We start from the raw sequence: 23,131 nt of genomic DNA on the forward strand, positions 1-23,131 counted from the left end.
ATGAGGGTGAGTAATGATGACAGAATTTTTTACTCTGACAGAACTATTCCTTTAATGGATTAGCATAATAAAATAGCATTTTCGTGAAAGTAAAACTTCCTATGTTTTTGTGAATTAGATATGGACCAAAAAACACCTTTGAATATGTCCTAGCCATGAACTCCATAGGTTAATTACAGCAATGTTGGAAAATAAATAATAGGTAGATAGTCTATTGTTGATTATACTGTTCAAACCTTGCTTTTGTCATTTCCTTTGGAAAAACCTGGTCAGGGCATAGGCTTGCTTTGCCAGTGATCTTTAAAGGTTGATTGTGTTAGGACCTAGAAATGGTTTTCTCCAACACAGACCCTCATCGCTCACTCAGATATTTTCCCTTTTCTATCTCGTTGACCCCTGATACCTTGTAAACCCCTTTTAATATCAGACTGGTACAACTGATGTTGCATTTCAGTTATCAGTGAGTATTGCTCAGCCACGCTCAACCTGACTTTATCTCGCAAGTCAGATTGAATATGCAGTGCCAAATATATAACGTCATTGTGAGTAATGGCTATATGGGGGACACCGGTCTGCCTCATGCTACTATTATAATTATGTTGACTTGTATATGAAAAACAAAACAAAAAAGATCCCAGAATCATTATGTAGAAGGATGTCTAGCTCTAAAGTCATCAGGTGTGTCTCTGATCTGGTCTTTTCAAAAAGCTGTAGTCATGTTAGTGTAAGATTTTGTGTTTTTGAGTTGTCTGAAGGATGAGAGAAAGAAAGGACAGTCAGCCTGGAAGGCATGTTGTCAGGGGCTTCCAAACAACAAGCTGATTGGCTGATTGAACAGCATTCTGTCATTAATTGGTGATGTGTTTTACTTTCTGTAGTAATGATGTCATCGGTAGCCAATCAAAGGCCATGGTGACTGTGATTGGTGTGTTCTGATTGGCTATTCAGCTGGAAATAAGATAGGGTTGGGTTTCTCATCATCCAAGACTGATGTTCACTCTGAGCTTTTGCAAAACGAGTCTGCTTTTCCAAATCGATGATCAAAACAACAATAGCAACGAACAGCGCTCTCAAAAACCGATAAAACCCTCAGTGGAATTTTGGGCTTCAACACTATTATCCTGTCTTTATTACCTCAAGACTGTAGCATATTGTAGCTCAATGTGGTTGTTTAGTGCTTTCGAGATTTCCTCTTCGCTTGCGGCTAGAACAAGCAGTGCATTTAGCATATTTGGTCCTCCAAAAAAAGAAACATAACATATTTTTGCCATACAACAGTGTAAGCATATAATGCTTTTCATCAGAATACATTTACGGTATTGTGAAAGATAGGTTACAAAATTATAGGGGACAGGGAAACACAGTGCTTGGCTAAACAGCACGATTGAATTAATGCATTCAAATAGTCCATTCCACTGGAAAGTTGTGCTTGTAGGTTTGGAAAAAGTGACCGACAAGATAATTTCCTTGACCTTAGAGTCTTACTCATTTATGACCACATGTTTGAATGGACATTTGTTGACATAAGTCATTCTTGAATCTGGTCCACATTCACTCAGCTATAGTAGTAAACTAAGTCAAGCTGTACAAGAGCGAAAGTGTCTGCCCGGCAACAGTATCATTGTTTGCTAAACAATTCAATCCTGACAAATTCACAAAACCAGGAACTTGGAAATTTATGTTTTTGAAGGGGGTACTGTCTGTAATAACTGGGAGGAATAGAGATTTTCCTTTTCTGAAAGAGTGGTCACTTACACTTCACTAGGGATTTTTTGTTTTCGCAACAAAAAAACTTAGACTATTCATTGTATTTTACTAATATGTCAGTATAACTTAGAATTAAAGTTAGGGAAAGGTAATAGCAAGCTAGCTTTGAAACTAAGCATGAGATCCCACCCTCCCTTTAGAGTGCGCTTCAAACCCACGCCTCCTTCAAAACACATGAATGCTCACAACAGATTCTGCAAAGTGTCACGAGAGACGGTGTTAAATAACCTCATGTCATGTCTCAAAGCACATAACAATACAACAATAATGAACGTAAACAACTTACAGAATTCTGACTTGTAGGCCTACCACCTGACTGCTGCAGATTCATGTCGGCGCTGATAGTGTTGACATAGAAACGCATAAATCCGAGTCTGAAGACGTGAACAGCTCCAAGTAGAGTCACGGGTTGCCATCCAGGGGCACGGAAAGTAGGGGTGCTGTTTTCACCGGACTGTAAATGCAACGCCAAATTTTTGTTTATGTATATTTATTCATTTTTAACATTTAGTAATTTATTTGTAATAAACACTTTAAGTGAGCTACTAAAAAAGTATTGCCTATTTATATATTGAATTATGTTTTTTAAAACATACGCGTAGAGTGTGACGTCATATTGTGACCGTTGCAGTGTGCATAGTAATATCGTCCACTCTGGATATGGTTTCTTATTCAAAACCCCGCCAAAATAAAAAGAAACACAACACCCCCAACCTAAAACATCTTCCCGGGCCCCTGTTGCCATCTCTAATAGCGGTTACGACCTATCGTGAACGCAGGATTTATGCTTTGTTGTTTTGGTCGAGGAGGAACTGTAGATAACTGCTGTTTGTTTCCGGCGCCCATCGGTGACTGTCTACAACATGCTGATGAGCAAGGTATGGAGGTATGGAAATACATATGTTGACAGGCAGGTAGGACTACATATCATTGCGGTCGGACTAAATGCAATGATTGGACGAACATTTTTTGGTCCTGAGACACAGAAGGTATACATAGGGGTGAGCGATATCACGATTTTTTGATCGTGGACGATTAAAATGTCTCCACAATCTGCTTTTGAAGAAATCTGTTACAGTGTATTCTATCAGTTGCAGTTCGGGCGCCTCCGTCCCAACATACTGTACAATGCGACATACATTCACATCACATGTTAACACAGAGGTCGAGTTACACTCATGTGATACTGCAATTCACAAAAGTTCATTATTTGCATGTGCTTTAAAGCCTTGCGGCATACACTGAGCGCATACACCCCAAGCGCACATGCACTTAAAAGCCTGTCAAACAGCGCCTGGTTACTGGACTACGTTATCTTTCGAGTCTTATTGGGTTAAAACTGTCAAATACATGCAAGGTTTACATAAACACAGTTGGTTAGTTGCCGGTGTCCCTCACGGAGACGGGGCCGGTGCTGGTGTCCGTGCCGGAGATGGTGTCCATGCCGGAGACGATGTCCGTGCCGGTGTCCGTGCTCATGCCAGTGTACGTGCCGGAGATGGTGACCATTCTGGACACGGTGTCTGTGCCGGAGTTGGTGTCCGTGCCGGTGTCTGTGCCCATGCCGGTGTCTGTGCCGGAGACGTGTTCTTATTGGTTGATCGTCTTGATTGTTCACAGTCATTAGTCTTGGTGTATAAATAGTTTCCATTGTATCTTGTCTAGTTTTGTTTGTGTAACCGCTGTCTGTGAGTCTCATGTAACCAATTCAAATTCACGTTTTTTCCCCCCCAAATTAACAGAAGTAGTTCATTAGGTAAAATGCAAACAAATTCACCAGTGTAGCAAAAAGTGTTAATAAAAAAAAAAACAAATGGCCTACCCTTCACTCTAAAAAAAGAAGGTTCTTTAACGGTTCTTTACACGCAGTAACAGTTCTATTTAGTACTATATCGTCCTGAAGAACCCTTTATATGCTGAAATGGTTCTTTGTGTTAGAGTTTAGGGTTCTTTATTCCCGCCTTTTTGTTTTTCAAATCTGTAACTGTCAAAGCCTCCTCATTAGGCTACTGATTTTCTGGAGCTCAGCTACAACTACTACACAGACTGTCAACATACTCTCAACGGGTAAATGATTTCTTTCTTAAAATGTCTATAAATTATAACTTTAAAAATTGTAACAATCATTTCCTAACAATCATGTCTTTTTCTCTTTTTAATTTAATAGAATTTGTAAGTGTGAGCAGCTCTGTTCAGTTAAAGGATCCTCATCTTCTCTTCTCCACAAAGTAACAGAGATATGCAATTTATGATCCATATTGTTTGATTTTTTTTATTATGACTTTATGCCTAAACATACCCAGTCACAAAAAACATTAAAGTTATACCATGACTTTGTCACTTTTTCCTTTTAACATGGTAAATTTTGGCCTTCATGAACAAATGGAGAGACACAATGTAACTCTAAACTCAACTGTTTATTTCAGATGCTGTCACGTATCATAACCTCATCATCTGCAGAGAGAAACTGCCACTCAGAATACACACATAATGAAGGACGTAAAGACTGGGGATTGTGAAGATATTTCACTGGAACTTGGTCTTCATTACATCTAAATCGTGCTCAATGTCAATTGTTATTTATCAATGTATTCAGCTAACCTCTGTTGTTAGAGCACTGTCATTTTTGCTACAATCTGCCATGTCGATAAAAAAAAGTACCTAATTGACACAACATGCTGGTTTAAAAAAAAAATGTAAAACCCAAATAGAGGCAACAAGATATAAGACCAGGCAGATAGAGGGCTTTTTTTTAATAAAAAATAATATTAATCATAGTGATATTAATAATATGAAGATACTAACATACTAATATTGATGAAAATAAATATCGTTGAAAAGGTTATTTATAATACCATTAAGGATAGCACTTTCAAAGCATGGTTCTTTATGGAACCTTATAAAAAGGGTTTTATTTTGCACCAAAGAGGGTTCTGCTATTGTTACAAACCGAAGAACCCTAATTTGGTACTGTTTAGAACCATTTTTCTTAGTGTACCTTTAAAGCACAAAGTGGTAATAAAAAGTTTGAGCACCTTTGGTCTATAGAAATAATGTTGCCACGCAAGGAAAAACAGATTTACGGCGACATGACCAAACCACATGTTGACCTCAGTGTTTCCACCAAGAGAGAAATAAGGCAGAAACATTTATAGTGAATGACAACATTTATTATGCATTAAAAGTGAAATGCAACTGTAGAAATGTACAAATGTCATATTTGTTAAGCAAAAGCGAGGAAATCCATTTTCACATGGTTTGCTCTATAATTCAACATTTCATGTTTCTGAGTAGAATTAACCATTTTCCAGTACTGTTGCGGCGAAGCAGTGACCGTGATTAGAGATGGATACTCTAGTAATGGCTTTATAATAGCGTGGTTTTATAATTGCTGTTTGTGTGTTTTCTTATGTTTCCTGTCTCTGTTAGGCTGCCAAAACCACTATTGAGGCTGCAGTGCCCCTCCCTTGCCCTTAGTATTAAGCCTTTTGAGTGTCTGATAAAGAGAATGTTATTGCATTCCTTACTGGAAGCCTCAAATATCTTGTGGCCAGTATGGGTTTTCACTTTTATTAGGCATTCAGCACTTCTGACCACTGAACGTTGCCTCCTTAACCCCTTGGCAATGGTTAAAGAAAAAAAAGATGATGTTCTTCATGTCTGTGCTTGTAAAGTGGTTGAGCTGCGCCTTCAACCATTCTTGTCCTTGCTCCTTGTGTATATTCTCAGCAGAAGTGTGTAGGCCAGAGCTATTTTTGGCTTAATGTTTGAAATACTGGCTCTGAAAGACATGGAAAAACATTTTACTTTCAGAAAGGTTTGGCTGTCTGTTGTTGTGGTCGGCTCTGTTTAAGAAGTCAATAGAGTACTTGAAAGCGATAGTTCACCCAAAAATGAAGGTTTTGTCATCTGTCACCTGAATGCCATTCCAAACCTGTATGACTTTTGAAGAGTTTTGAAAGTCATGGGTCCAAACAACATTGTACCTGCAAAATAGTACTACAAATAACTGATTATGTGATTTCTTAGCAGTTTAACAGCTCATCTGTTTTACAGTCAGTTGGGCCTTGCAAGCACACAAACATGTCATATGTTCTGAACATATTGTCAATTGATCATCCAAATATAAGAGCTATTTATTCCTAAAGTGCCTGCTTGTAAACCTTACATAGAGTTTAACCGTACCTCATGTCAGATGTCCATTGTTTTAAGGGTGCAACAATTTTTGCTGGACAAATATAGTGTTAAAAGGTGAATTCTATAAAAGCATTTATGTTCACATGCGTACATACAATTTCACCTAACCCATGACTCAGAGAAAAATTCTCAAGGTGGAAGCCTTGAGAAATTTGTAGACCCTGTCCTTGTTACCTCGGCAACACAAGTCCTTGCATAATCTTCCCACATGCTCAGAGATGGCATAGTACGTCCTAAATCAAGGGACTTTCCAGTTCGAAGTGTGTACAGATCACCCATGGCACCGGACTGGTTGCCTTCCATTAGAAAAGTCCCTTTAGTTTAGGGGAAGTCAGTTTTCTCAGTGGCCATATTGGCAACATCCTACAAAAATAGCTCCTATCTACATGAATAGGGAGAGATAGAAACCTCTAAAACAGACTGTCAAGATTGCATTTTAATATGTTTCAAATTAGAAATAAAATTAGATAACAATGGCATCATAAATTTAGCTATAGTTCTAAGCAACTCATGCCAAAAAACTTCTTTTTATGGCTAGTCTTGCTAATCCAAGTGGAATAGCTATTATATGAATAAATGACGTAACTATCTCATCATTCTCTTCGCTGGCTTCGAATTAGAAATATAGCCTACCATACAGAATCATTTAAAATATCTTAAATATTATTTATTAAATGCATTTATTTTCTAAATTCTGTTAACTTAAGTTGGTCCTCTACTACATCAAATATTATGTTAGCTTGTGTCCACTGCAAAGTCCTGTCCCCCATACATGTCTGGACATGTTAGGACATGTCTCAGTATCTCTGAGACATTTCAGGAAGGTTCTGTAGGGTGAACGTCCTTTCAGTGTGAAGACTGAACAGGTGTCAGTACTTAATACAGCAAACAGAACAGTAATTATGGAATTATGCAATATTGTTTTGCTCCAGGGGTTTACAAAAGTGACTGGATGTCCTTGAGAAGAAAATGGACCTGATCATGGACCATTGTGAGTGCATTTCCTCTTTGTGACGCATCCAATTTTTCTTTCACTGTAGTTATGTCTGTTTAATCTGAGTTTTATGAGACCTGAGAGTGAGGGCAAAATAAAAATATATAAATATATTATAAAAAATATAAAAATAATTAAAGCTGCAACAGCATTTATCGGGTTTCAAGCGGTTTAAGGCCTTTAAGCACATGTGTAAAAAGGTATTATTGGATAAACTGAAATGTTATAAATTTACTTCTCATACTGTACATTGGTTTAAAAGTTAATTGTCTAATTGGACAATGTGTATTTTATAATGGAAGTTATTCAGATGTGAAAGAGTTGCAATGTGGTGTGCCTCAAGGTGCCCCGATGATCTTCCTCTTGTTTTAAAGTGTGCATGGACAGTCATGTATGCAGATGATAAAACATTATATTTACCAGTAACATCAATTAACCAGTTGTCTACTGCTTTGGATGAGGAAATACAATTGGTCATAAAGTAGGTACGGAATAATAAGTTGGTTCTAACCTTGATAAAAACCAAAAGCATTGTGTTTGCATCAAATTGCATCAAAAGTTGATTGCATCAAAAGTTATATCTGTCTGTAAAGCGTGTGCCTATTGAACAAGTAGATAGACTTCTTGGAGTTATATTAGACAGTAGGCTGAAGTGGTCAAAACAAATAGAAAATATGGTAACAGGTATGGGAAGAGGTTTGTCAGTTATTAATAGATGTGTAAACTTTTTACCACAACACTGTATTTCTAAAATTGTGCAAACAATGGTTCTTGCTTAGATTATTGGTGTGGTCGAGTGGATCAAGTAAAGACAAAAAATTTAACTAATTGAAAAATTACAATTAGTCCAGAACAGAGTGTCACGAATCACCTTAAACTGTAATTGAAGCGCTAATATAATAAGAATGCACCGGTGAAGGATTGTCTCTCTGCTTTGTTTTATAAGAAATATTGCTGTGTCTAGAGTTCCTAATGTCCTGTACTCTCAACTTTTGTATAGTAGTACTAGTCATAATTTTAACACCAGGCATGCATAAAAAGGGATGTTTTTTATTTCCTGTTTCGAAAACCACTGCAAAACAACAGACTGTAATGTACAGAGGAATGAAAATATGGAATGATTTACCATTGATATTACATATTTAACAAGAAAAATTAGTTAAAAAAAAATATATATATATATATATAAATATATATATATATATATATATATATATATATATATATACAGTATATATATATATATATATATATATATATATATATATATACAGTATATATAAAGGACCATTGTTGATTTTGATATTTGGAATGAATGTTGGGTTAGTATGTTTCATTGACTTGACTTTTTATTGTTGTTGATTAAATGTAGTTTTGTATTTTTTACTTGTTGGGACCCCAGGAAGAGTAGCCAATGCCTTGGTAGTGGCTAATGGGGATTCAAATAAAAAAATAAAATGAGATCATAGATGGAAAAGACCATTTACAGCCAATACAGGCAATTTACTCAATAAAAATATGTTTTTTAAAGTTTTTTGACAGTTATAGCACCATGTCTTGCCTGATCTCCACCACATTTATTAGGTGTCCTCAAAGTGTGCCCATTCATATGTGTGTCAGATTTGTTGTAAATATCTCATTTCGTCGATCCATGGGCGACATTGATTGGATCATAATTTTGACATTTGGGCAAATTTCCTGTGGTAGTTTTGTCTCGATCGGTTTCGAAGATAATCGCAAGTTTTTTAAGGATGACACCGTTACACAAACCATAAATCTAAGGAGGTCACTCCCATGAAAAACGCTGGCTTGAAACTTTCCTAGGCTCCTTCAGGGCATTGTGCCGATGATGCATAATAAGTTTTTTGAGATTTGCCAATGTTCTCATAGACTTTCATGGCACCCTGGACAAAGACACTGCATGCCAACTTTCATCGGACAAACGGTTGGGTGCGGTTTAGCCATTTTCATGATTTTTTTCCCTGTTATAGCGCCACCAAGTGGCCAATCGTCGTGATTTTTTTCATGTGACCTCATATTGAGCTCATAAACATGTGTCCCAAGTTTAGCGAAAATATCTCTTTCCGTTCACAAGTTATAGCTGTTTTAGTAAAAGTGGCCTCAGTCATATCAAACATTTTGGTTCCCCGTAGCGACTTTAGGTATGTAGATTGAAAGTAGGTTTTTCAAAAAACCTCAATTTACTCGAAAATGGTGCCTGAAGGGTGAGCAGGGTGTTTGTCCGCCTTAAGCCAAGGATTCCAACGATATAAGACACTTGAGCCTACGCCTAACGGTTTAGGAGTTATGAGCCATTTCGTACTTTTGACCGTTGTAGCGCCCCCGTCAGGCCGTTCGGGGTGCGCCTTTGGTGACGTTGTAGGCAGTGTGAGTACTACCAGCCCTTAAAGTTTCAAGTCTCTACAGCTTATGGTTCGGTCTGCCCGATCAGTTTAAGATGGAGAATGCTGCATGGGAAAATTAACAATAACAATAGTAATTGTAATTTAATAATAATAATAATAAGAAGAAGAAAACAGAAACAGAAACAGAGAAACTAAGACAGAACACTTCATCGCTATTTCATCTCATCTCCCTAGTGACTGGTTAAGGCAATACCTCAACAAACAGTAACATAGCAACTCTCCCAAAATCTCCTGCTATTAGAAGGAATGGAGATATATCAAAGACTGTCTCTCTGTAGGGCTTTTCAGGGTTTAGACACTGAGCCATCCAGAGTGAAAATAGTACAGGTATTCTTCTCTGAGTCTTCTTAACAGTCTCAGCCGAAGCTGCTGGACGCCTGTTGCCTCTGGCAAGAAATAAATGTAGATAAATAATGTATAGAATTGTCTTATAACAGTTGATGCTTAATAATTATGTGGAAACTGTGATACTTTTTCCTTCAGAAATATTTTATGAATAAAAAGTTCAAAAGAACAGACTTGTTTAAAACTGTCACTTTTGATCAATTTTGCATCCTTGCTGATTAAACCTTTGAACGGTATATATATTATATGTAACTATGGCAATTACATTTTACATGTGTGTGTTTTACTCATGAAAACTAATAATATTTATTAGTTTATGTTTAAGATTTTAAAACCTTGATGACACAAAAGAAGATTGGGATTCCTCATCAAGATCAAGAAGACGACACATTGAGAGATGTCCATTTTTGAAGAAGACTAAGTTTAGTGTGTTGAGTTGCCCAAAAAGGAGTTTCCTTTCATATACTATATGATGGCTTTCTGTCTGTGGTTTGGCAAACACACCCAATGCAGTGCTAAGTTCTGCTCAGAGAGAGTAAACCAGGCCAGGCTAATATTAGAGGTTACATATTGCTGATGGCTTTTCTATGTTCCCAGCATTTCTCCTGGTTGACAGCACGTGTTTCAAACACAGGGTGTTTTCAGATCTTCTCAAGGTTGTGTGCGAAGATAACATTTTTGTATGTGAGTGTGTGTGTGTGTGTGTGTGTGTGTGTGTGTGTGTGTGTGTGTGTGTGTGATGGAACAAGTGACTATTTGCATGTGGTCCCCCCTGAGGGTGAATTGCAACTACTTTGCATGCTTAATGTGAGAGACATATGGGTTTCTATGTTTGTGTATGTGCTTATTTTGGTGCGTGCATTTGCATTATAATAAAATGTGCTTGTTTTTGGTGTATTCTTCTATACTTAATATTTAGTAATGGACCTTTGAATAGTGTGTTGGACAATAGGGGGCTTTTGAGTCGAATATGTGAGTAATTGAGCAATTCTGGGAGTCAAGTGTAGGCCTAGGCTAATGATAATGAAACATTAAACATGAATTTACCCAATTAGAGAATGTTTAGTATACGTGCTACAATGGTTCTCTATATGTTATCACACAAAACCTCCATGCAATGTTAGTATATGTGCCATCAGTAATTGGTTTCCAAAGAAATAACCAAGCGGGTAGCATACACTAACGTTAGGGAAACCTTCTGGGTTTATTTCAGGGCAGACTTATATAGCTCAATGCAAATGTGCTTATTCTGATCACACGTAATGGTGGTGAGGCACTAAATTAGTTTTCCACCGAGAGAAACTAATTAGTTGTAGAAAGAAAGCGAGAAAACGCCTAGAAACCCTCACTAAGACTCTCTCAAGAGAATTTCATGGTCTGTGGTGTGTTTGTGTTTCTCGCGAGTGCAGTGGTCTACGTGAGGGTACGTGTTTCTTCTAGTATGCTCGGTCCCTTGCTCACAATTTTTCTACCTCCCTCCCTCCCTTTCCCTCTCCCTGTCCTTCCCTCTCTCTCTCGCTCTCTTTCTCTGTCTCTCCATGTGTGTGTAGTCTGGGCGCCCTGCCAAGTGGAGTGTGTTTTTTGAATGAATACCTGATGAGGCTGCTGAGGCTGACTGGGGGAGGAGGAGCCGTGTTCTCTAGAGCACTGTGTGTGTATGTGTGAAGAGCAAGAGAGAGAGAGAGAGAGAGAGAGAGAGAGAGAGCTGGCAGTCAGTGTGCCTTGCATAACATACGCTGTAGCTCTCACACGTAGGGCTAGTGAAACAGCGCAGACAAGGGGACTTCCTTTACCCTCGGCCCACCGAGCAATTGTCGAAGGAAGTGGAAGAGAGTGAAGGCAGGGGGAACATTGGACATGGAAGAAGACATAAATCAGAGGACTGCGTGTGTGACCTGATAGCAGAGCTAAACCTGGACAAAGGACAGCTTGCCAGTGGGTAGAGTGAGTTACACTCGTAGTGCAGAGAGAAAGAGAGAGAGAGAGAGAGAGAGTTGTTAAAGGCTCCCCTATAAAGAAAGGTAAGGCATCACCCTTAGATGGAATGTTTGATTGGTTTTCAATCATACATGCTTATTGCACGATTATTCTTCAATTCCAAGAAGAGAAGAAGACATAATGTGCATGTATCTGAGAAATAATTGTTTTATTATAGTATATTATTAGTATAGTATAATTACCAATAGGCTTTGCAGAAATAATTGCAATTCTGTGCAAATGTTTCAGTGTTACTCTGCATGTTGTGCTCTTTTGCTTGTAGGGTGAGAGTAGAGAAACAGGCTTTAGCCTTTGTAAAGGCAGCAACAGCTCTGTTTGGATTCATGTCTAGCTTAGGACTCCCTAGACTGCCTCTTAAAGGGACAGGCGCCAATATAAAAGGTTGTTAAGTGCAGAAAGGAGCTGCTTACGGGCGCTAAATGGACATGAGTGAAAAGCCGTTTTAGTAGATGGGCATGTTTTTTGAGGAAAGACGTTAATATGAGTATTTCATTTCAGAGAAGTTATGTTTGTATTTGTATACATTATCATTGGCACGGGCTCAGTCATCTCTGAGATGACATCATTGAAAAAGGTGTCACAGCACCATGCAAGTAATGTTTTCCTGAAGATTTTGCGTGCATAAAAATAACTTTGTTACAATACGTAGCAAAATTTGGATACCTATTTGTTTGTATAGCAGATCATTTGTGAAATGGGAATATTTACATTCTGAAGTCTTTGTTTTGTGTCAATTATTCAGACATCTTACATTAGTATCGGTTTATTTATTAGTGTGTTAATGTGTGTGCACGGGTTTATTGGTGTGAATATGTTGTGTTAATGACATTTGATCTGCAGTGGGCCTGCAGAGTATGAGATCTGCTGTTAAAGAACTAGAAGGATACTGCAAGTTGTTAATCTATCTAGCTCTTTGGCTAGCCACTAGATGTCTCTATAAGGGATAGTAAAACCTACAACTAAAATCACTATGATTTATTTAAGAAATTAAACAATGTCTTAATAAAGCTCTAAAGGTTTCCGATGGTTAAATGTAGGTTTAAGGGATATAAAATATATTTAGTTCAATTTAGTACTCTCATTGAGGTTTTTTCAATAAAAAACCCATCTGTTGGTGTCATGGACTACAGCTCTGTGGCACTGAAAGGAGAAAGAAAACAGAAATTAAGCATTACTTTTATGTCTGTGCAGCTGTATTGCCTTGCAGGCTTAGTTTAAGTTAGCTATTTTGAATTGTGGGTGTATTTCAGTAGTGCTCTTTGAAACTCCCTGCAAATAGACAGGCAAATATAACACCCAGTAAGAGAGAAGTAGACATACAGACACATAGGCTACAAATAATGTGTGAAATGTACGTATTCTTGAAACTTTCTCACAAATGTTTCCTTTTAAGTTCTCATCTAAGCTGAAATATGATTTCTCCTTGTATATTTAAGGAACCAGCAATTTAATGCATGCAAGTATACTGGCGGCTGTAGTACATCTTAGAAACACAAAGCCCATTTATATATTGCATTCAGAATTCTTATTATATTTCTTAGTCTTATTTTATTATAATTCTTAGTCGATTGGGCTTGATATCCACAGATTCAATCTCTCCTTAAAGCATTTGTACAATCCAGTGAATGGCTATCTGTCTGATGAGGTTAATGGTAAACAATATTGTCTGCCTGCATTGTGAATTTTTGTGTTTTTCCTCCAGTTTTAGGACGTGTCACTCACAAATGTTTGATATGGATCCCTGTGATTGCATGAAATGGTACAGGGGAATGCTGCAGTTATATCTAAATGTAATGTTTTTTTATGTATTGTTGTTACGTTGTATGTGTTGAACAGTGTGAAACTGTGATCTAGTGATCACTTCCATTCTATTGTTCTTTGATTCATGAGCACTCTGCACCAAATCACATGCATAAGTGCGTATCAGTCCAATGGATATGCTGATGTGTACGTGTGTGTATTGTGAGCTGTGTACAATAGACTGAAGCATTTAATGGCTGTGTGTGGTGTACGCTGTAGCAGGGGAAAGTAGGACAGTGATTGGTGCAGATCTACTGTGGTGAAGGGATCTCTCCCTCCCTCCCTGCCTCTATTCCCCCCTCCCGCACTTTCTCTCTCTCTCTCTCTCTCTGTCTTTTCCGCTGTTACACTCTAACTCAATAACCCTGCTCGCTTGCAGGCTGAGCTCAATGTGGGTCAGGAGAGCCAGTGTTCTCTCTCTCTCTCTCTCTCTCTCTCTCTCTCTCTCTCTCTCTCTCTCTCTCTCTCTCTCTCTCTCTCTCTCTCTCTCTCTGTCTCTGTCTCTGTCTCTCTCTTCCTTCATCTTTTTCATGTCCACACACTCACTGCATGTTAAGTTTGCACCCTGTGCTCTCTTTATCCTCACTGATGTATGTAGATGGACATTATGTATATGCAAACATTATGAGCTTGAGCCCTTGAAGCATGAGGAGGATTTGGATTTAGATTTGATGATGGAGATGTGTTATCTAAAGTCCCTGATAGAACTATAAATTATTACTTGAATTTTACTCAAAATGTATTACCATTCTACTCACTGAATGAATTTCAACATTAATGTTGTCTTTTTCACTAAACTGATAAAGTGTGGTTTACACTGCTAACACATGTAATTGAAAAGGAAGTCAGAGTTGACAGAAGAAATGCTGAAGTTATGGCTTGGTTAGCATGGGCCAGTTAGCTATAGAGTGGTGCAGGTGTGACATCACTTTGTAGGCCAAAACGTGGAAGCGAGTTCGCATTTTAGCACTTCCGGTTCCATCGTCCCGAAGTCAATGGGTTTTTTTAATGGGATTTTGGTTAAATGGCTGAAATAAGGAAAATCCTATTGGGTTTTTGTCGAGGGAACCAGTGTGACGCTAACTGCTGGTTGGCCTACAGAGTAATGTCATACCTGCACCACTCACCACTCTTAATTTTCAGTTGCTAATCAAATTCAAGTATGTGCCATTTCAAGCTATTTTTTTATTTGGCACTCATAACTGAATGGATGTTAAGGTAAACATAATATGCTACTTTTAGGCAGATGACTCAAAGGCAGTGCATAAAGGATGCAGTTTCTCATTTTTGTTTTTTGTCTGTCTGATGAAGGTACGGACTTATAACCATCAGTGAGAGATGATTCCACATGAAGCACATGGATCCTTTCATTACAAGAGTCCTGACAATACGCAAGACCAAGGTAAAAGCGGATCAAAGTAATACAACTATGAAAATCTTGACAATTGAGTTCTACTTTGCACTCTAAAAAATACCGATCAAGACAAGTGGGTTAAAATACAGGAAAAACTCCAAGACCATGAAGTCTAACCAGGAGCGCTGTAATGAGTGTCTTCCGCCGAAGAAGCGGGAGATTTTAGCTCTGGAAGAGAAGCAGGTGCTGGTGTCAGCTGCTGTTAGTGAGAGCCAGAGTGGAGAGAATTTGGCTTGGCTAGCCAGCGTTGCTACCATGGCTAGCATGGCCCACATCCCCAACAATGCAGGCCCATTACAGAGCTACAGTGCAGATCCTGACAGCCCCCCACCATCAAATAAGGCTCTCACTGTGGTGACAGAATATCCTCCAGCTACTTCATCTGCTGGCTTTTCATTCTCTTCCAATAGTTCCACATACAGAGGAGTCTTCTCCGGGCCTACCGTGCTAACAGCCAATCCTACGGTTCTCTCCACAAGCCTTCCTCAAACCATAGGCTCCGTCCAATATACACAACTTCCCCCCAATCTCCAGCTCATAGGGCCCTATACAAGTTATATCTCTTCACAGATTGTACCATCCACATCCAGTCCAACACAGCCACGGAGGACACCACAAGAGGTCTTGGCCACAACAGCTGTCATCTCCCAAGCATCCAGCCTTGATTCACAGAGTCATCATGTGATTTCTTCTATATCAAATGTTTCCCACAGTCAATGCATTCAGGTAGAGAGTGCTCCTTTGGGTTTGACAGTTTCCTCCCCTTCTGTCCAACTGCCCCTTCAAATCCATCCACATTCAACTGTCCTTGCCCCTCATGCCCTGGCTCTCACCCCCTCTCAAGTGGTTCTACATTACACCGATGGCTTCATTGCAAAGCAGCTGGACTCCCATCCCAGAGAGGTGCAAAATGGTGCACTAGGAGAGGTTACAGTTGTCAAGCACAGTACTACTATGGCCAAAGGGATCTCTAGCCAACCAGAAGGTGACCAGAGCCACAAGCAAAATCATAACCTGGGCCTCCAGACCCAAGCTCAGGTTTTGCTCCCAGCAGACTATAGCGCTCATGACAGAGCAGGACTGCAGCCATCGTTGATGTTGGTATCCAGTAGCCACCTTGCAGCAAACAGTAACTCTGAGTTCCAAAATATCTTGGCCAAGGACCACTCATCTTTGCACCTTGCCGAGAGAGGAGGTATCTGCCTAGGGAAGCCAATGTCCAGAGTGTCCGCTCTTACTTCCTCAGACAGCCAAGTTTCTCCGGCCTCCACCATCTCCCAGCACACACTCCTGCAGGCTCCTCACAACACCCCCCAACAGGAGCTCTCCACCAGTCTTTATCCTGCCACACAGCTCCCAATTATTGGCTACATCACTAGTGCTTCTGGTGGACCCCAGCAAGCAGTAACTGGTTATCAAAGCAACCTGCCACAGCACGTGGTGATCTCAGGCAACCCCTCCTTGCTCATTCCGGTTAGTGCCACTAATATCAATCCATCTACTGCTGAGCCAGAGGTCACCCACTGTTCTGTCATCCCTAGTGTAGCCAATGCATCAACAGCTCTGCCTCAGACCTTTATTAATACATCCCCTCCTGCAGCTTCAGTCCTAGCCAATGGTAAAGACATCACAGGGTCTGATGGAAGTCATGTCCCCTGTGCCATGCCAAGTCCAAGCCAAATACAGCTGCCTGTTCTTTCAGCCAGTGTAGTGGGATCTCCAGTCCCTGTAACACCTCCAACATCTACAAGTCCTCAAAGCTCGCCATCATCACCATCAGCAGGTCTACCACCATTCTTCATGAAGGGCTCTATTATCCAGTTGGCAGACGGTGAGCTGAAGCGTGTGGAGGATTTGCGAACAGAGGACTTTGTGCAAAGTGCAGAGGTGAGTGGAGAACTGAAGATTGACTCCAGCACTGTAGAGCGCATAGAGTGCAGCCGAACACCCAATGCTGTCATCATACAGTTCTCGGTGGGAGAGAACAAAGCCCAGGTTAGTCCGTTTCTTTTTAAATCATATTAGCGGTAATCTTCGGTATTGCTGAATGAACCTTTGGAACTAAAATATATATATTTTTTCTCTATTTTAGGTGTGTGTAGAAGTCCTGGTGGAATACCCCTTCTTTGTGTTTGGTCAAGGTTGGTCATCCTGCTGCCCTGACCGCACCACCCAGATGCTAGCTCTATCCTGTGCCAAACTCTCTGTGGGTGATGTTTGTATCTCTCTCACCCTTAAAAGCCTAAAAAATAGCATTCAAAAGAAAAATAATTGTTCAGCGTCTGTGATGAAACACAACAACCCTTTGAAATCAGCCAAAAACAATGGGTCCATTGAGGAAAGACCAACCCAAATGGAGGATCTTAAGAAAGGACACAAAATGACATCAAGAGTGGAGAATAGTGTCGAAGGAACAGTGGTTGAGACTTCCAACCAAAGAAATGTGTTGACCCTCTCAGAGAACGGGGGCATAAATCCTCAGACACTGGTCAACCAAAACAACCAGACAGAAAAAACATACACATCTAGTGCAGAGAGAGCAGTTAGCCGCAAGAGGAGATGGTCTGCCCCAGAGAGAGGAGAAATGTGGAGGTCGCAAGAGGACCCTCAGATTTTACCCAAATTTTCCTTCCTCCCACATCAGCTGAAGGTCAGCATTGAGGGCCGCTCCAGCACAGGTTGCTGAGGGCCTTCTGAACACCATAGAGCAGTGATAGGGAGTTGATTTCTTTCCAAAAAATACGTCAATTAGCCTTACTTGATTAATTTGAGAAATCACATAAAGTTGATCAACTGAATAAAATTTGTTTTTGCTTGGTGTCCAATGCTTTTGCTTCAGTCACAAAGACTCACAAAATTTTCCCTATCACTGCCATGAACTCAAAGAGGGACAAGGAAGAGCAGATTTTCTTTTTGGTACTTTACTTTTTGTTACTTTGTGTTGCTTTCCTATGACATTCATATCCCGGTTACTGTAATGTTATATCTTTTTACACAAGAATGTGTGTGATCATTTGAGTCGTCTCATATGTAATATTAATCTTGAGACTTTCCTTTTAAATCAGCTGGACATGACAATTGTGGGTTGTATACTGCAATGCCTGATCATTTTTTTGTTTTGCCACACATTTAGAGTCTAATTTAGTCTACTGTTGTGTTTACTGAATTCGTTCATAATCAGGGCCTTGACTGGATAAGGACCGTTACAAGGAGTGATGGCAAAAGGTGAACAGTGAGATATGAAATTTGTGTGAGTATTATTACGAGTGATTTCGAGGAGTTGTGCGAGCAGGTTTATCTTGACAGAAGCCACCTTCTACTTGTTACTGCCCCCATAATCCTGTGCTTATATAATGTCAGCTGAGAATGACAGGCTTTGCTCAAGTGACTACTTTGAATCATATCTAGTCAAGTATAGCATCAAGATACATTGAATGTTTTATCCTTATATTTTAATTAAATAGCTGATAGTCTTCTAGATATGCAATACTGAGCTTTCACATACCTCATATGTGCATTAGCAAATAACCCAATCAGATTGCCTCATCGAATCTGTGAGTGAGAAAGCGTTGAAGAAATCTTCACATTGTCAAACTGGCTATAGAAAAGTCTCAGCTCAAGTCAGAATTAGCACTTTAAAGAAAGGTTAAGGGAAGTCGAATTAATGAAAGGTTGGAAACATTCCCACTTCTGTTTTGTTACAACAACAACAACAACAACAGACAGTTTTGAGTTCTGTTAGTCATTTTGTGCATTACCATCCATTTTATGTGCAAAGCACCTCTCATTTAGTATTTTTAAATTACTGATGTCTTCTTTACACTATTTTAAGTATTGTGGGCCTTTCTCAGTCCATCTGCAATAATTAACTCTTTGTTAAAGACACAATATAATCGTCATACATTGAAAACTAAATCGACACCGCATTCTTGATGTTCAAAACAAGCGACGTTTCACAGGTTTATCCTAATAGAAATTACCTTTTTGTATCAAAACATGTTTATACAAGAAAGTCATCATCTAATGAAGTTAACAAAATGATGTAGATAAAATGTATCCAGATATAATAATTTAATTAGCAAGAACCAGTGAGTCAAAGGAGGATGCTGTGCTTTGTTCAATCTGTTCTGCTATTGAACATCAAATTTTCCAGAAGGCAAAAATGGGAAAATATGGTTTGTGAAAATTAGACATGATCTAGGATATTTTTAATTTTCGACTATGCCTCAATCCCTCACAAGCTAATTTTTGTTTGCATCAAATTAATATAGTTCTCAGACTAATGTATGTCAGCCACTGTGGAGCTCTTTTAAAATTTTGATTTCATCATAATTAGTAGTATGCCACTAGTGGCCTAAACATGGACAGTCTTTGTATGTTCTCTGCAGAGAAAAAAGAAAGAAAATGATGAATGTTGAGACACTAATTTAGATTTTAGTATCCACCTTATCTATTTTCTCTGTGTCTTTATTTTTGATGTGCTGGACAAGCTAAACAAATTTAAAGAAATTAATTTAGTACACTGCAATGACAAATTACAGAGATAAGGTAATAAGACAAAGTTTTTTATATGACAAATATAATTGCTATATTCCATAAATAAAAGCCACATGGGATTGTGTTCAGATTTTATTTTATTTTTTGTGCAAAACAGTCACAAAATAATTCTTATCTAACTCCATTAACTGCTGTTATAAATTCACAAAAAATCTTGGAATACATATAAGAATTTTGCTATTTGCACAAATAGACATGTTAAAGAGAAAAGTCACGTATGTATGGAGTGTTATAGTTAACACTTCATATAGCCAGCTCTGTAGGTCACCTAAAACTATACATTTTGATATGTGTGGTCATGAGCGTGAGTTTATTGACTGACTTAAGTAAAGGTATTGTTGTGTCGAGGGTTATATTCAGATGGAATCACAATAGACCTCATATTATAGACGTAATGCTTGATTGCACATTCAGTCCAATTTGGATTTGGAATTTATGCACTTTTGAAGAGAGAGGACAATGAAAGGGATGGTTGATTAGTAGCCTCACATAGCTACAATTTGTTCAATACAGTCTATTGTAATGGTGATCTTGGTAAGGCAGTAGAAGACTTAGTGCTATGACAATAGAAACCATTACGAAATTGTCAATGTTTCTGGACTGTTGTTTGTTTCATATGTATCGTTGTTCTCTCTTTTCTCTCTTTTTCCCTGTGTAGCTATGTACATTTAAACCTCAGTGTGTGTGTGTGTGTGTGTGTGTGTGTGTGTGTGTGTGTGTGTGTGTGTGTGTGTGTGCGCGCGCACTGTGTGGATAACTTCTTTGAAGTCAGTCAGGTTTTTGGAAATGTTCTTTTATCCAGCGTGTGCTTTTCTGTTTCAAACTAACAATAGTGATTTATTATCATCTGCATAAAATTAAAACCTTTTTTCTTGTTGTTAAAAAAAGAAGGCTGTCAACCACTTGAAGGCATAAAAGCGTTATAGCGATTTATAGTGAAACTGAATTCTCAGGTTGAGAAACTGGCCCGAAGACTGTTTCTGTTTCCTGTATTACTTTTTTTGCAAAAACACTCAGTTACACACAGTAACATTTTACAACTAAAACTGAGTTCATTTTAGTTCCAGTGCTATGACTCATGGGAAGTCACTGGCTGACTATTGCACCCTCTACAGCCCATCACTGTACATGCACCCAATGTATAAAGAAGGCTAACTTTAGCTAGCATGATGATGTGTTGTGAGTGTAGCTCACATGCTTGCTATTGAAAATGTGTTCATATGAGAAAATAAAACAGTCTGGTGTAATGTACAAGGTTGGGCATCAACAATATGGCTTTATATGGCTGTCCAAAGACAGTCAGAATTTGTTGTATGCATACGCCTCAATGGTCCATAGCCAGGATTAGCTCTAGCAATACCACAAGGCCTCATTAAGGGTTGGAAGACCAAACCTGACATCTAGAGATTGACCTATAAAATACACAGTCACTGATCCCATTGTTTTTTTAAATATTATTTTAAAGGAAGTTCTAGATATTTTACCTCCCGTTAAACCTCAGAGTGACACTTATCTTTAAAAAAGAAGAAAAAAAAAGCACATAACTGATTTCTCACTTTCTTATATATTTGATGTAAATGACTATATTTGTGTGATTCGTTGTACCTGTGATATTTTTCTCATTCTTTGAAAAGCTCCTTTTCTACAAACTGACAAAAAGCAATTAAGACAGAAGTCAACCTCAACTTTTCTAACTGTAGTGTGTTTATGTGAACAGAGCATCCAAGACTGTTCAGTGAAGTCAGTGATCATTTATTTAGTGGTGCTTGCAAGTTTTTGTAGCTGTTTTGATTTTTGTGAAATGGAAAGGAACATCGGACTCGACTTTTGGCGAATATGTCAATAACTTCCTGTATAGTACAAATCTATTGTATCAGTATAATCACTCTAATAAAATACTGTGCCAATTTTACTTGCCTCTTTCCTTTGATGAACTGATATTTTATTTGAGACAATAAACCTGAAATTGAAACTGAAACAGGTAAGTTTTGTAAGTGACAAGTTTTGACGGTCAGACCACATTCATATACAGTAGATGCCTTGAATTATTCAATGGCAAAGACAAGGTTGTACCCCTTTAGATATTGGCTATTATATTAGATATACCCCTCCTTAGATATTGGCATTCTGACTACACATAAATTCCTCATACATGGTGTGGGAAAAGATGCTAAAAGATTGACTCAGCATTTAACTGAAGAGGACTGACTTTCAATAAAACGATGCTATTTTCAATATAAAACTATGACTTTCAATAAAACTATGAAAGAGTGACCCTGTGTCACAGCTCATATGAACTCTCCTAAGACACTAAGCTTCTGGTATGTGACAGACCTACTTAACATAAAACTCCAGCCACCCAATACATAACACCCGTTGTCAGTAGTGATGTCAAGCTTCAACCAGAAGTATAGCTTGACATGAAAATTGTGCAAGAGTTATGAACTTTGGGCTATAGGTTTGTCTGTAAGCATATTGTCTGCCAGCAGCCATATCACCCTGTAGTCCAAGACTGGTTGCCCACTGAAGCTAAGCAGGGCTGAGCCTGGTTAGTACCTGGATGGGAGACCTCCTGAGAAAACCAGGTTGCTGCTGGAAGAGGTGTTAGTGAGGCCAGCAGAGGGTGCTCACCCTGTGGTCTGTGTGGGTCCTAATGCCCCAGTATAGTGACGGGGAAACTATACTGCCAAAAGAGCACCGTCCTTCGGATGAGACGTTAAACTGAGGTCCTGACTCTCTGTGGTCATTAAAAATCCCAGGATGTCTTTCGAAAGAGTAGGGGTGTAACCCCGGCATCCTGGCCAAATTTGCCCAGTGGCCTCTGTCCATCATGGCCTCCTAATCCTCCCCATATATACTGATTGGCTTCATCACTGTCTCCTCTCCACCAGTAAGCTGGTGTGTGGTGGGCGTTCTGGCGCAATATGGCTGCCGTTGCATCATCCAGGTGGATGCTGCACATTGGTGGTGGTTGAGGAGATTCCCCCCTTCTATGTAAAGCGCTTTGAGTGTCGAGAAAAGCGCTATATAAATGTAATGAATTATTATTATTAATTATTATTATTAATGCATAGCAGTTTTCTTTACATAGTAGAACATTATTCTGTACCTTGTTCCAGGCCTGCAGCTGACAGACCCTCCAAATCTGGGGCGCAGAGACAGGGCATTGAGGAGCTTTTGTATTTCCTGAACATTTACTACTACCTTATATAATAGTCTTTCTCAACAAAATAAGATTCTTATTTCGCATAGGCTACAATCTACTATAAGCAATATCACACGAGTTCTGTTGTTTAGCAATGTTACAGTGCTAAACACAGAACTGTTGTATGAACGATTTGCAACATTTCTATAAACAAAATGTAGCCTAAATATTGAGTAATATTGAGACACAATATTGGCAATTAATTTAGTTTTTCTCCACAAAAAAAAATAGTTCCAAATGAACAAACAGTTGCACTGTTTTGATTCTAAATAAAGCAGTGTGTTTAAACTAATTGATAAATATGGTTGATAAAATGACTCACTCAGAAAGATTGTGAATGACTAAGGAACTGCATTTTAGCATTTTATTTGTGCCATCTTCATATGGCAGAAAAAGAGTAAAAGTACTAGTATGCAAGTATGCTGTTC

At 38.8% G+C, this 23,131-nt stretch overlaps 1 protein-coding gene across 2 annotated transcripts; it reads left to right on the top strand.

The window, feature by feature from the left end:
• The first annotated feature begins 6,822 nt into the window (after window positions 1-6,822).
• Window positions 6,823-21,403, top strand: atxn1b (ataxin 1b). Of its 2 annotated transcripts, none has more exons than XM_081389030.1 (3): window positions 6,823-6,955; window positions 14,839-16,936; window positions 17,034-21,403. In XM_081389030.1, the coding sequence occupies exons 2-3, from the start codon at window positions 15,047-15,049 to the stop codon at window positions 17,625-17,627; spliced, it is 2,484 nt and encodes an 827-aa protein (XP_081245156.1). In that variant the 5' UTR covers window positions 6,823-6,955; window positions 14,839-15,046; the 3' UTR covers window positions 17,628-21,403. The 2 variants fall into 2 exon arrangements, with proteins under 2 accessions (XP_081245156.1, XP_081245155.1); XM_081389029.1 differs by lacking the exon at window positions 6,823-6,955 and adding an exon at window positions 11,403-11,750.
• Window positions 21,404-23,131: the final 1,728 nt, after the last annotated feature.

Source organism: Scardinius erythrophthalmus (assembly GCF_964197995.2).
Source record: "Scardinius erythrophthalmus genome assembly, chromosome: 16".
NCBI classification, from domain to species: domain Eukaryota; kingdom Metazoa; phylum Chordata; class Actinopteri; order Cypriniformes; family Leuciscidae; genus Scardinius; species Scardinius erythrophthalmus.

What these genes read in the sequence shown, in the direction of transcription:
- atxn1b (XM_081389030.1), top strand. Translation starts at nt 15,047, where the DNA reads ATGAAGTCTAACCAGGAGCGCTGTAATGAGTGTCTTCCGCCGAAGAAG. An exon ending in TGGGAGAGAACAAAGCCCAG is followed by an intron (nt 16,937 to 17,033) that starts GTTAGTCCGTTT and finishes TCTCTATTTTAG; the next exon opens with GTGTGTGTAGAAGTCCTGGT.